This window comes from Xyrauchen texanus, chromosome 46 (assembly GCF_025860055.1).
Source record: "Xyrauchen texanus isolate HMW12.3.18 chromosome 46, RBS_HiC_50CHRs, whole genome shotgun sequence".
NCBI classification, from domain to species: Eukaryota; Metazoa; Chordata; class Actinopteri; order Cypriniformes; family Catostomidae; genus Xyrauchen; species Xyrauchen texanus.
The window spans coordinates 14,095,470-14,107,090 of record NC_068321.1 but is presented as its reverse complement, the minus strand read 5'-3'; the positions used below and the strand labels follow the sequence as shown (position 1 = coordinate 14,107,090).

The following is an 11,621-nucleotide window of genomic DNA, read 5'->3' as shown; positions in this document are numbered from 1 at the left end:
TGGGAAAACCTAATGCAAGCTTACGTTTTTTAACACCTTTTAATGAAACTTCTGAAGCTCAATACAATTAAAAAAAATTTTTTTAGTTAATTGATGCATTATATCGTGTCATGTCATTTTTTATTTGTAGCGCTTTTCACAACACACATAATTTCAATACAGCGTTACAGAAAATTATGCTTTAACAGAAAAAGTTGTAATAATAATGTATTCGAGTCATAATAGTGCGGTTTAATAAAAAAAATAAAAAACATAAATAATTATATTTATATTTAGACCCCCAGTGAGCAAGCCGAAGGCTTACTGTGGCAAGGAACACAAAACTCATAAGATAAGATAAGACAAAATAAGGAGAAAAATAGCCTTGGGGGAAACTCACTGTAGGGCCAGTTCCCCACTGGCTAAATAGCATGAATATAATGGTAATATTAGTTATTAATGTGTAGTACAAGTCAAGATATAAAATGTGTAAACTAAGTAAATGTTGGGGGCCAATGTTTAATATTATATATATATATATATATATATATATATATATATATATATATATATATATATATATATATATATATATATATATATAGTCAATATAATGTCAAACATATCATTTTAGTCAACTTAGTCAACAGAATACATAGTTTTTCAAAGTAGTGCCTGTTCAGGTCGGTAAAGAGTAATTAATGGAGCCAATGGTCCGATTAAGTGAGATGAATAAGGCCACATCTATTCGGTTTGGTTACAGTCAAATAAATTCAGATTTAACTCAGGTGGCAAAAAACCATACAGAAAATCAAAAGTGGATGTCATCCATAGGCTTTAGAAATATAATCATGGCCTGCCTCATTATTTTACATATTATTTAAATTTCAAATGTCATGAGTATGCAAACCAGAGAGTAAAGTTCTCCCCCATGCCCTCGACTGGTGTATTTTCCTAAAGAACCACAGTGGACGGCAGGGGCCACTCAGCCCATTTAATCAAAATGCAGGGCAATCATTATGGCATCTGATCTCATTGAACACTCATAACTTCATTATTGTGAATATTCTTAAAATACACTTCTTATGCTCGATGGAAAACAGTGAAAATGCTTCTGTTTTGCAGTTGACTAATTTTCATTATGTTATATTATATTATATTATATTATATTAAAAGTTTAATTAAAAACGGAAAAATTATTTTAAATTCATTTTAAAATAAGTTTGTGCAAAACCCGATGGTCCATGTTTCCCAGCATGATTTGAAAAGAGGATCTTGTGTACTTTAGTGGAAGCAAGGAAATCTGACCTTTCATACAAAGGTTTAACATGGTCAATTTTGCAAATGTGCTCAATGATGTAAATTTTCTTCATCTAAATATTGACACAGCAATAGTGTGGAATAACGTAAATAAATGGACATAATCATACACATATTTGGCACTGGGAATTCATTGTACAATCATCTAGCAGGTGTATTTATGTTGAGTTAAAGTGGTGAGATGAGACAATAGGGAATTGTTCTCTCTTCCAGCATGGTGAGACTTGTTAAGCCTTGGGACTGATTGTTCCCTGTGCTACATGAACAACTGAATACATCAGACACTACTGAAACATGATATAGGGGCATAAATGTGCATATGTTTATGCCTGTTATAATATTACAGACATGTTAGGATTATCATTGCTACTCATTTTCTTTAAGGTAGTGACAATTTTATACATTAAATGCAAGATACACGTTCATTTTTTTTTTGTTGATGTTTTCCCACATTTAACTCTGTCATCGTGTCTCAAAAAGCTGCCTTTGAATTTTACAGACAAAAAAAAGTAGATATATTTTGATGGCAACCAACAAGTATGCAATTTACCACTGCTCAGCAGCACCACCATATGGCTGTACACTGCAACAGCATGGACATCTATTCTGACAACAAAAAAAAAAAGAAGAGAAACAAATGAATAAATAAACAACTAATAATCATTAAGGCCCTGCGAAACTCTTTTATTTGTGTATTTTTTTAAGCATGCAGTTCATACACACAATTAATTAAATACACATTTTTCATGATGACCGTGTTGTCAATGTATTATAACTGTCCTGGGATCATAACGAAGAAAATAATAATAATGTTATCTTTAAAAAAGAATACATAGTAAAGCACTCTTGTTTAAAAATATTATTTGTATTTAAAAACGTCTGTAGGTATAAAAAGATGTTGGTATAAAAGTTTTTCAAAAATGTATGAAACCATCTTAGAATATAAAGAATTACTACTAAGAACTTTCCACGTGTATTTTTATCTCGATATTTATCTAATATAATTAATATAATTAATAATTAATTCAATTCATATGTTTATTTGCTCTCAAACATCATTTTGAACATCCTTACTAGTGATTGACCTTCATATCATAATTCCTGCAGGTAATCAAATCAATCAGAACAATGTTTGTATTGACCTCTAAACTCTTAGACCAAGTATTTGAGCAACAATGTCGGTAGAAGACATTACAAAGACAGTAGCTTGGCAAAGTCAATGCCTTCATGACCAACTGTTGCCTGATGCCACTTCAAGGCCTCACTAAAGAATTTATGAACAGGAACTAAGACTGTGCTTTGTCTCTTGGTACTTGTAATGAGGTGTTTGACAGTACATTCTGACAAAGTTTCCACTGAGTGCTGGCACTCCTATTGGTCTTATGTAGTGTGTTCTTAAGAAATTTCCAGGTTAGTGCTTACAATGCTCCCTCAGTATTTGGGGAAGAAATGTTAAAATCATCATTTAATGCTGAAGGAATATGACTTTGGATCATAATATAATCCAATATATAAAATAATTAAATAAATATCTTCTTTGGAAGATAACTGGCATTCTCTCAGAGAGTTCTGGTGAAAATATTTAATTTGCCAGTTGTTTACTATCCTCCAGTCCTTTACTGTTAAATGTCTCTGATGTTACACAGGGTTTGATATCCATATAGTCACTGAAGCAGTAGTGCTGTGATGTGATAACAGGCTGCACATTTGTCCACTGGGAAGTGGGAACTCAATTTACAACTGTAGTTGTAGCCTCACACTATTACTGATATGCTAGATGAAACTCAAGGGTGGTCTGTCTGTCTTTCCATCCATCTATCCATCCATCCATCCATCCATCCATCTATCTGTCTGTCTGTCTGTCTGTCTGTCTGTCTGTCTGTCTGTCTGTCTGCACTGAAAAAGCGAAAGCATGCTCTATTGAAAATACTAAACCAGTACTTGAAATCAACTTATTACATTTATGTTTGAGATGAGAACATAATTATATTGCATAAAGTCCAAGTGATATTCAACACAGTCATCAAAAATGGCTGTAAAATATTTAAATGCATTTAGACTTCTGGTCTAGTATGGATGATGTTCACTCAATGTGATTTTTACTGCTTGCTCAATTAACTTATTGAAAATGAGCTAATATAACACATATAAACCTAATTTCATTATATGCAATCCATCTACACTATCTTCACTTAATCCAATTGTGTTGTACTATGTGAATAATATTTGTTGCATCAATGTATTGCTGCAATCAATGTACTGCATATTTTAAAACAATAGTGTTATTTCAATGTAGTTTTACACAATTAAGTAGGAGAATTTTTTCTATTTAAAGTTTTGTTATGTTGGGATTTAGAGGAGTTTTTGTCACATTTATTTTTTTGGAAGTTACCATTGTGGAAAATAGTGGCACTAACAGATATTTCGAGGTAAGGTAGCTACATAAATATTGACATTTTCATGAAGCATACAGAATTTTGTTTTGGTAAGATTTACCATATTTTGCAAGTTTTTGTACACCGTTTTTCTAAAGAAAGCTTAATAGAATAAAACTAATGATAAACTAATAATATTAAATATGACAAGGTTTTATACTTCAGGATTAAAACATGATGACACAGTTGTAAAAAATTATTGCACAAAATCATAATTAATATTTACTTATAAGCTACAGCATCCATTTTTACATGTTTTAATGTAAAATGTACTTATATTTACTAATATTTCACATAAGTTTAAACATTATACATGTATAACATAAATTTATTCAATGTAGAAAATACTTAATCATTTCTGCTATATTTCCCTCACCACATTTTATTACATTTTTTTTCAGAGGAAGTACTTTATATTGACTGACTGAGGATCTGTAATTTCTCAACAACACCATACTTGTTATACAGTACAAAAAGAAAAAACATATATATTATGCTAATGTGACTGTTGCTAACTAACCACAAGCTGCAATTTTCAAGAGTTATTTAAACAGATCACATTTAAGTTAGTTTAACTCAATTCAATTAGGTTTTCCCAACACAAAATATTTTAGTAGCCCACATTTTTTTATTTCATTTCAGTGAAACAAATTTTCTTTGTGTGAAACCAATGTTCACATTAAGTTATCTATCTATCTATCTATCTATCTATCTATCTATCTATCTATCTATCTATCTATCTATCTATCTATCTATGACTATAATAGGAGCGCACTGATTGGTCAATTGGTTGTCGCACGCTCTTGAAATGTGGTGTCGAGTTGTGCAGATAATACGAAAGTTAACATGACCCCCTCATAATCCTCCTTTATAGTAAATGTAATCATGTAACTTTTATAGTTAACATAAAATGGCAAACGAAGGCCATAAACTACACTATTGTAGCGGCATTGAAAGTGTCAAACGGATAAACATGTTAAAACTCCCGTGATGCCCAGATGTTGTCGCGTATCGTGAAAAACATTCTCTTATTAGCTGCGTTTTCGATTTGCACTGTCCTCGGTCCTTAAAACATTAATATGTAAATGTTTCACACATTCACGGTTAGATTTTGACCCAATTCCTTGAAGTTCCTTTGTTTTTCTAAGGGGTCGTTCACACCGAACTTGTCCTTGCGCTAAAAAAGCTAGACGCAGCGCCACGAATGGCGTTTTTACCGTTTAAATAATTAATAATTTGACACGGCGTCTAAGAGACGCGATGTTTTTGCGCAAGATGCTGAAAAACACCGAGACGCGGCGCAACGGTTAAAGACGTCAATCTAACGTATGTTTACAATGGAAACAGCGCGTTCGGCGTTCAACTAACGTGTTCGGTGTGAACAACCCCTAAGTCTGCTTCGCACCCACCCTCTTGGACCTCATGTTTACACACTGAGAGGAACACGCGCACATCTCACCCTGCTGCTCGCAGAAGACGGACGCTACTGAAAATGATCTACCCTGTCATATCCATTCAAAGGAGGTATGATTGGATGGACGACGGGCAACTGACAGCAGAAATCAGGTGATGGGCAGTCTGGAATTTACTTTTATGATTTCCACAGGTTGAGAATGAGATATGTTTGTAGTTCACACTTATCATTCAAAACTAATACATGACAGCTGAACAGTGTCTTTGACATGGCTTTTAATGAAGAAAAGGCAAATCTCAGTCTTTACATTTTTCATTTAATAAAGAAATCACTATAGGATTTATTGTGTAACTAAAAAACAAGTATTTATAATACAGCTTTTACCATTGTTGGCACACTTTTGTTAGTATTACAATATGCATGATAAAAACCAGTGTATGCAAAGAAATTCCTCCAAAGCAAAACACATATAAACACACAATACTCATACAAATGAGGTAGAAATTTTATCACCGGTTGTAAGATTGCTGTTCCTTGTCACAGCACTGAGATATTTCCCACATGGCTGTCCTGTGCCCCTGGCTTTCTAACAAGAACTTGTGGCACTAGCCAGAAAGGTCAGGTGAGAAGAGCTCAGAATTTGGGATAAACTAAATTTATGTTTCTCAAGTTTTTTGCTCTTTTTCTCTTGGTCTAAAACTTGATATCACTAGAACCAGTCTGATAGATGAGAAGAGAGCAAATGTGACAACACATTAGTTGCATTATCACTCTTGCTTAAAAATGATAGTCAAAAGCCAAGCTCTAGTAGTATGATACACCGTGTTCAGATAATTCACATTAGATTAGGTTATAATAACATTGCGAGTGTTGTCATTTTCCAAGGCAATATACAACACACACTACAAGACTTGCTCTCTCTCTAACTCACTCTCACACACGAGCTGTAATGTTTACCATGAGAGTGATGGTGACCAGACCTAATAATATCTGCTCTTAACAAACAGACTAACCGACCAAATCCCATTAACTTGTGAGCACAGTAGTTAAAACTCAGCTTCATTCATTCTAAGTCAACCCATACAGTACAAGTAGCAGACCTATTTGAGTATAAGCCATCTGTTATAAATTTGTATTATAAATGATGTTGCTCTGCCCAGGATTTTCCAACAAATAGTTGTAAGGTATATACAAATTCAGACACAAAGTAGTACTGATCAAAACTGAAGCATGTACATTTTGTCCTGCTATATGTTCTAAACATTTTGGCCCTGAGGGGCCTTCCTTATTAGAGAAAATATTATGTATCATAGTCCATTCATACATACTACTAAAATCACATTTAGGTGTGTTTTTTCCTTCAGTGTTATCACTCACATCAATGTTATACTGTTATCTTGTGCCTTAATGGAAGTCTGGTACCATATAACCCAATGAAATAATCATATAAAGTGCAATGAACTCTCTGTTGGAGAAGAATGTTTGGCAAACAGACTCCCCCCTTACACACACTAACGTAATACTGAAAAAACAGTGGTCTCATTAGTGGTGCTTGCTTATTTTATACTGTTATTTAACAAAATTGGGATAGGGGTTTTCCAGAATCCCTAATACATGACAAAAATTTCCAATTGTAACTCCTCCTTTCAAGTTACATTCATCAAACTCTTCACAGACCTTCAGTCTGGTCTGACTTGGTTTATCCATATGATCAAAAATATAGTTGGCAACACTAATATGTTTTCATTTTAAACCATGTTGATTTTGCTAGTGTCTATGCCTTTCATCCACACTGGTACGCTTCTGGTTTTCCTCCAACAAAAACCGAGACTTCCGAAAATGCTCTTCATAACTGCATACTTTGAAAAATGACGGCATTTTTTATAAAAACAATGTAACCCCCTTTTCTCCCAATTTGGATTAGATCCTCACGGTGGTGTGGTTACTCATCTTGATACCGGTGGCGGAAGACAAGTCTCAGTTGTCTCCACTTCTGAGACTGTCAATCCGCGCATCTTATCACGTGGCTCGCTGTGCATGACACCGTGGAAACTCACAGCATGTGGAGGCTCATGCTACTCACACATGCCCCATTGAGAGCGAGAACCCCTAATCATGACTACTAAGAGGTTACCCTATGTGACTCTACCCTACCTGAATACCAACAATCTCTACATCTTGATAACCATCCACAACACCCTAGCATTGGGAGGATTAATTTTTCCATGGGCAAGCACTACTCACATTGTCTTCAGAAAATGTTAACATCTAGTTCTGTGGGGGACTGGGTAGCTCAGCAGGTATTGACTCTGAGTACCACCCCTGGAGTTGTGAGTTGGATTCCAGGGCGTGTTTAGTGACTCCAGCCAGGTCTCCCAAGCAACCAAATTGGCCCGGTTGTTAGGGTCACATTGGGTTAACCTCCTCGTGGTGGCTATTAGTGGTTCTCGCTTAAGATGTGGCACGTGGTGAGCTGTGTGTGGATGCCACGGAGAATAGCGTGAAGCCTCCACACGCGCTATGTCTCTGTGGTAATGCGCTCGACAAGCCACGTAAAAAGATTTGTCTTCTGCCACCTGGATTGAAGACACTACACCACCACAAGGAGAAAAAACATATCTAGTTCTGTATGTTCTGTCCCATCTGTTTTTGTGTATTTTAGACCAAGTAATATTCACTGAGCTATTTTAACAAACTTTGCAACTGTATTTTTCAAATCAACATGTGAGAAATACTGTAAATCTTTGCACTCTTATATAGACAATAACCAGTGTCTATTTTCTACCCTTAGGCTTTGACATGCATATCCTGTGTTAAGTACATAAAAGAGACGAAGAAAGATGGAGACTTCCAATCTAACACTTGCTCCAAGCTCCAGCCATGCTAACAAGAGCAACCTTTTTCTAGACAGTCCATTCACACCTGTTAAGTTTGTTCTCATAGTTCTTGGACTGAGCACTCTAAGCCTGATCACAATTATTGGCAATATTCTAGTCATGCTCTCCATCAAGGTCAACAGGAACCTCCAGACAGTCAACAACTACTTCCTGTTCAGTCTAGCATGTGCAGACCTGTTCATTGGAGTTTTCTCCATGAATCTCTACACAGTATACATTGTGATTGGCCACTGGCCTTTAGGAACTTTGGTCTGTGACCTGTGGTTGGCTCTGGACTATGTGGTGAGCAATGCCTCTGTAATGAACCTCCTCATCATCAGCTTTGACCGATACTTCTGTGTCACCAAACCTCTCAGCTACCCAGTCAAAAGGACCCACAAAATGGCAGGCATGATGATTGCCGCTGCTTGGATTCTGTCTTTTATTCTCTGGGCTCCAGCCATTCTGTTCTGGCAGTTCATCACCGGGACCCGAACAGTGCCTGAGGGCGAGTGCTACATCCAGTTCTTTTCCAATGCAGTGGTCACATTTGGCACTGCCATTGCTGCATTCTACCTACCAGTCGTCACTATGACTATACTGTACTGGCACATCTCCAAAGCCAGCCGCAATCGCGTCAGAAGCAGAGACAGCCAAAGAGGTCCTTCTGTCAGTAATAATGAACGTCAAGTTGTGCCCACAACTGAGGGCAGTGGGGAGAGGAAGTCAATCCAAGAAGCAGAAGAAATGGTTCCACGGAGGCAGAGTGCCTCTGACGCCACTACAGGCAAGAAGAAAACGTGTATAACTTCTAAAATTATAAGTGTGTATTTTCATTTTCATAACGTCATCATTTTCCACAGTATAGAGTAATGGAGAGTGTTTTTGTAACACTCTATTTTCAGTAGATTTTTTTCAGTAGACATTCTAGAGTGTATGAGAGGTGTAAATGTAACGAAATTAATGAGTTTACAAATGGAAATGTATTAGGGTGGATGTTACTTCTGGCCATTTTCAGTTTCATAGCATCATCGTTTTCCAAAGTATACAGTTCGAACCGGGATCGGAGTCAGATGCGCTAGCATGAGGCTACAAAAGCCATGGTATCTAGCCTAGGTCGCTAGTGTTTCTCTTAAGGCCAGGAGAGTGAGGTTTACACACCGCACAGCTATCACAAACCAGCTGGCTGGCTACCGTTACACTCACCCCCCCTTAACCTCACTCCCATTCGGGTCACTTCACCAGTGCACCGGTCCTACTCGACATGCTCCGTGTTGGATTCAAACCGGTGATCCACGGCATGGGAATATTCATTCCATTTATCAATGTTCTTTTCCATTCAACGCACATATAGTGACCATAACATACATATCATGCTCCACAAAGGACTATACAACTGGTACGCTATTTTCCAAGTCTTCTGAAGTCATACAATAGCTTTGTGTGAGAGACAAACTGAAATTTAAGTCATTATTTGCTGAAAATCTTGTCCTATAGCTGTCAAATCTCATTACAACTGTGCATATTTAAACCTGTTTAACATCTATGAAGCCAAATGTCATTAGTTGTCACGTGCCTAGTCACTGATCACAATTTACAACTTTAGAGGTATTTCTACTATCTTCTATATTGCCACTATAAGCTTTCATTTTATGGAAAAGAACAGCATGAACATTCTTCAAAACATCACATTTTTTATTTCACGCATTAAAAGAAAGTCACATGGGTTTGTAAGAACATGAGGGTGATTAAATGATGATAGAATTAAAATTTTTAGGTGAACTATTCCTTTAAATCTAGCTATTTTTATAATAAAATATAAGTAATTTTACATCTGTTAATAAGGGTGAAAATATACATTCAAAATGACAACATACAGGGATTCCTTCCTCTAAGTTTGCTTAAACAAATATACAACATTGTCATGATTGCCTTTAAAATTCACACTGAAAATTCCTTTTACCAATTTGCAGGAGAAGAGAGAGAAAGTGAGAATGACTCTTTATCTGGCAGTGTGCTTGGCTCCTCTAATCAGAGGGATGAGGATGCCATATCTCCAAGCACTAATAATGACAACAAAAGCAGACAGACCCAGTCAGCCCCTCTAGCCAAAGAAAGTTGGGTCAAATTTACTTGCTTCAGATCGGCATCCCAAAAGGACCTGGAAAACACCTATAAGCCAAGCAATGGCTGTCAGAACATGAACAATGGCAAGGAAAGGCTAAGTATAGTGTCACAGAAAATTCTCATTTCACATTATCAGAAGAAGAGGAAGAATTTATCCTCTCGAGAGAAGAAAGTAACAAGGACCATTATGGCCATTCTGGTGGCATTTGCAGTCACATGGACTCCCTACAATGTCATGGTACTCATAAACACTTTTTGCTCAACCTGTATTCCAAACACAATGTGGATCTTTGGCTACTGGCTCTGTTACATAAACAGTACAGTTAACCCAGCTTGCTATGCCCTGTGTAATGTCACCTTTAAGAACACCTTTAAACAGCTTCTGACATGCAAGTACAGAAATATTCAAAGAAGAAAACATTGAACCTAGGTTTGAAAAACTAAAACAAGGCGAGTATAGAGCAAAATGGGATATTTATGTTACGAAACTTTGTTTGTGATTAAAAGTTTTTTATGCTATGAAGTATTAATAATTTTCTTTGTTCCTTCCAAACTTGTTGCCAGGACTTTATTATTTTTTGCAAATGCTTTTATTCCAAACGAGAATGACTGTCCTAATGACAGTAAAGCAGTATGACTCAGTCACCATTCACTCTCATTGTATTGACATTTTTTTTAAAAGAAAGTGAATGATGACTGAGATTAACACTATACATTTTGTGCGTGTGTGTTCCACAGACGAGGGAAGGCCACATAGGCTTGGAACAATATGAAGTTGAGTAAATGATGCCATTATTTTTGTAATTATTATATTAATATACTAAACTATCTCTTTAACTGAGCTTAGGCCATGTAAGTAATTCATTATATTTAAGGCTTGTGTGAAATTCTACTAATTTTATTCATGTTGTCATGGTTTAATTGTTTTGTGTTTCAATAAATGAATTACATTTTTCAAAATCAATGTCGACCAGTAGAGGTGAAGTGCATTCCAATACAATCACTATTAATTCTAGCCATGATTTGTGTGTCAGTAGATGAAAATGATTAATAATACTTACATTCTCTGTAATTTAACAGCCTACATCCATATCCTGAACCACATATTCCATGTGTAAAAGGAACGTGTCCCATTAAACAAGGACGCACAAAATAATTGAAATTCATTGTATACAGTCCATTTACACTTCCAAATTCTTATGAATGTACTGACTGTGTTTATATAGCTGGTGCTTGACAGGGAATGGACTGTATAATAGGACGGAGACGGTGCCGGATGAGAACCTCCATTGACCCGATTAATGCCTTGCACGTGATTTGCCAAAACCCATTTATGCCTAGACTTAGCGCATGCATGCACGAAAATACCAAAACTCCATGGCCATGCCGACTGACTTTGCGCTTATGAGTTAAGGCATTGTGCTGAGCTTCGGGCTTGGATGCTTAAAATAGGGCCCAGTGTGTCTTTAA

General features: G+C 36.2%; 1 protein-coding gene across 1 annotated transcript; it reads left to right on the top strand.

The window, feature by feature from the left end:
* The first annotated feature begins 5,212 nt into the window (after positions 1–5,212).
* LOC127638249 (muscarinic acetylcholine receptor M2-like) lies at positions 5,213–11,024 on the top strand. Its single transcript, XM_052119692.1, has 3 exons — positions 5,213–5,300; positions 7,940–8,811; positions 9,998–11,024. Exons 2-3 carry the CDS (start codon positions 7,989–7,991, stop codon positions 10,573–10,575), a joined length of 1,401 nt encoding a protein of 466 aa, XP_051975652.1. The 5' UTR covers positions 5,213–5,300; positions 7,940–7,988; the 3' UTR covers positions 10,576–11,024.
* The last annotated feature ends 597 nt before the right edge of the window (positions 11,025–11,621 follow it).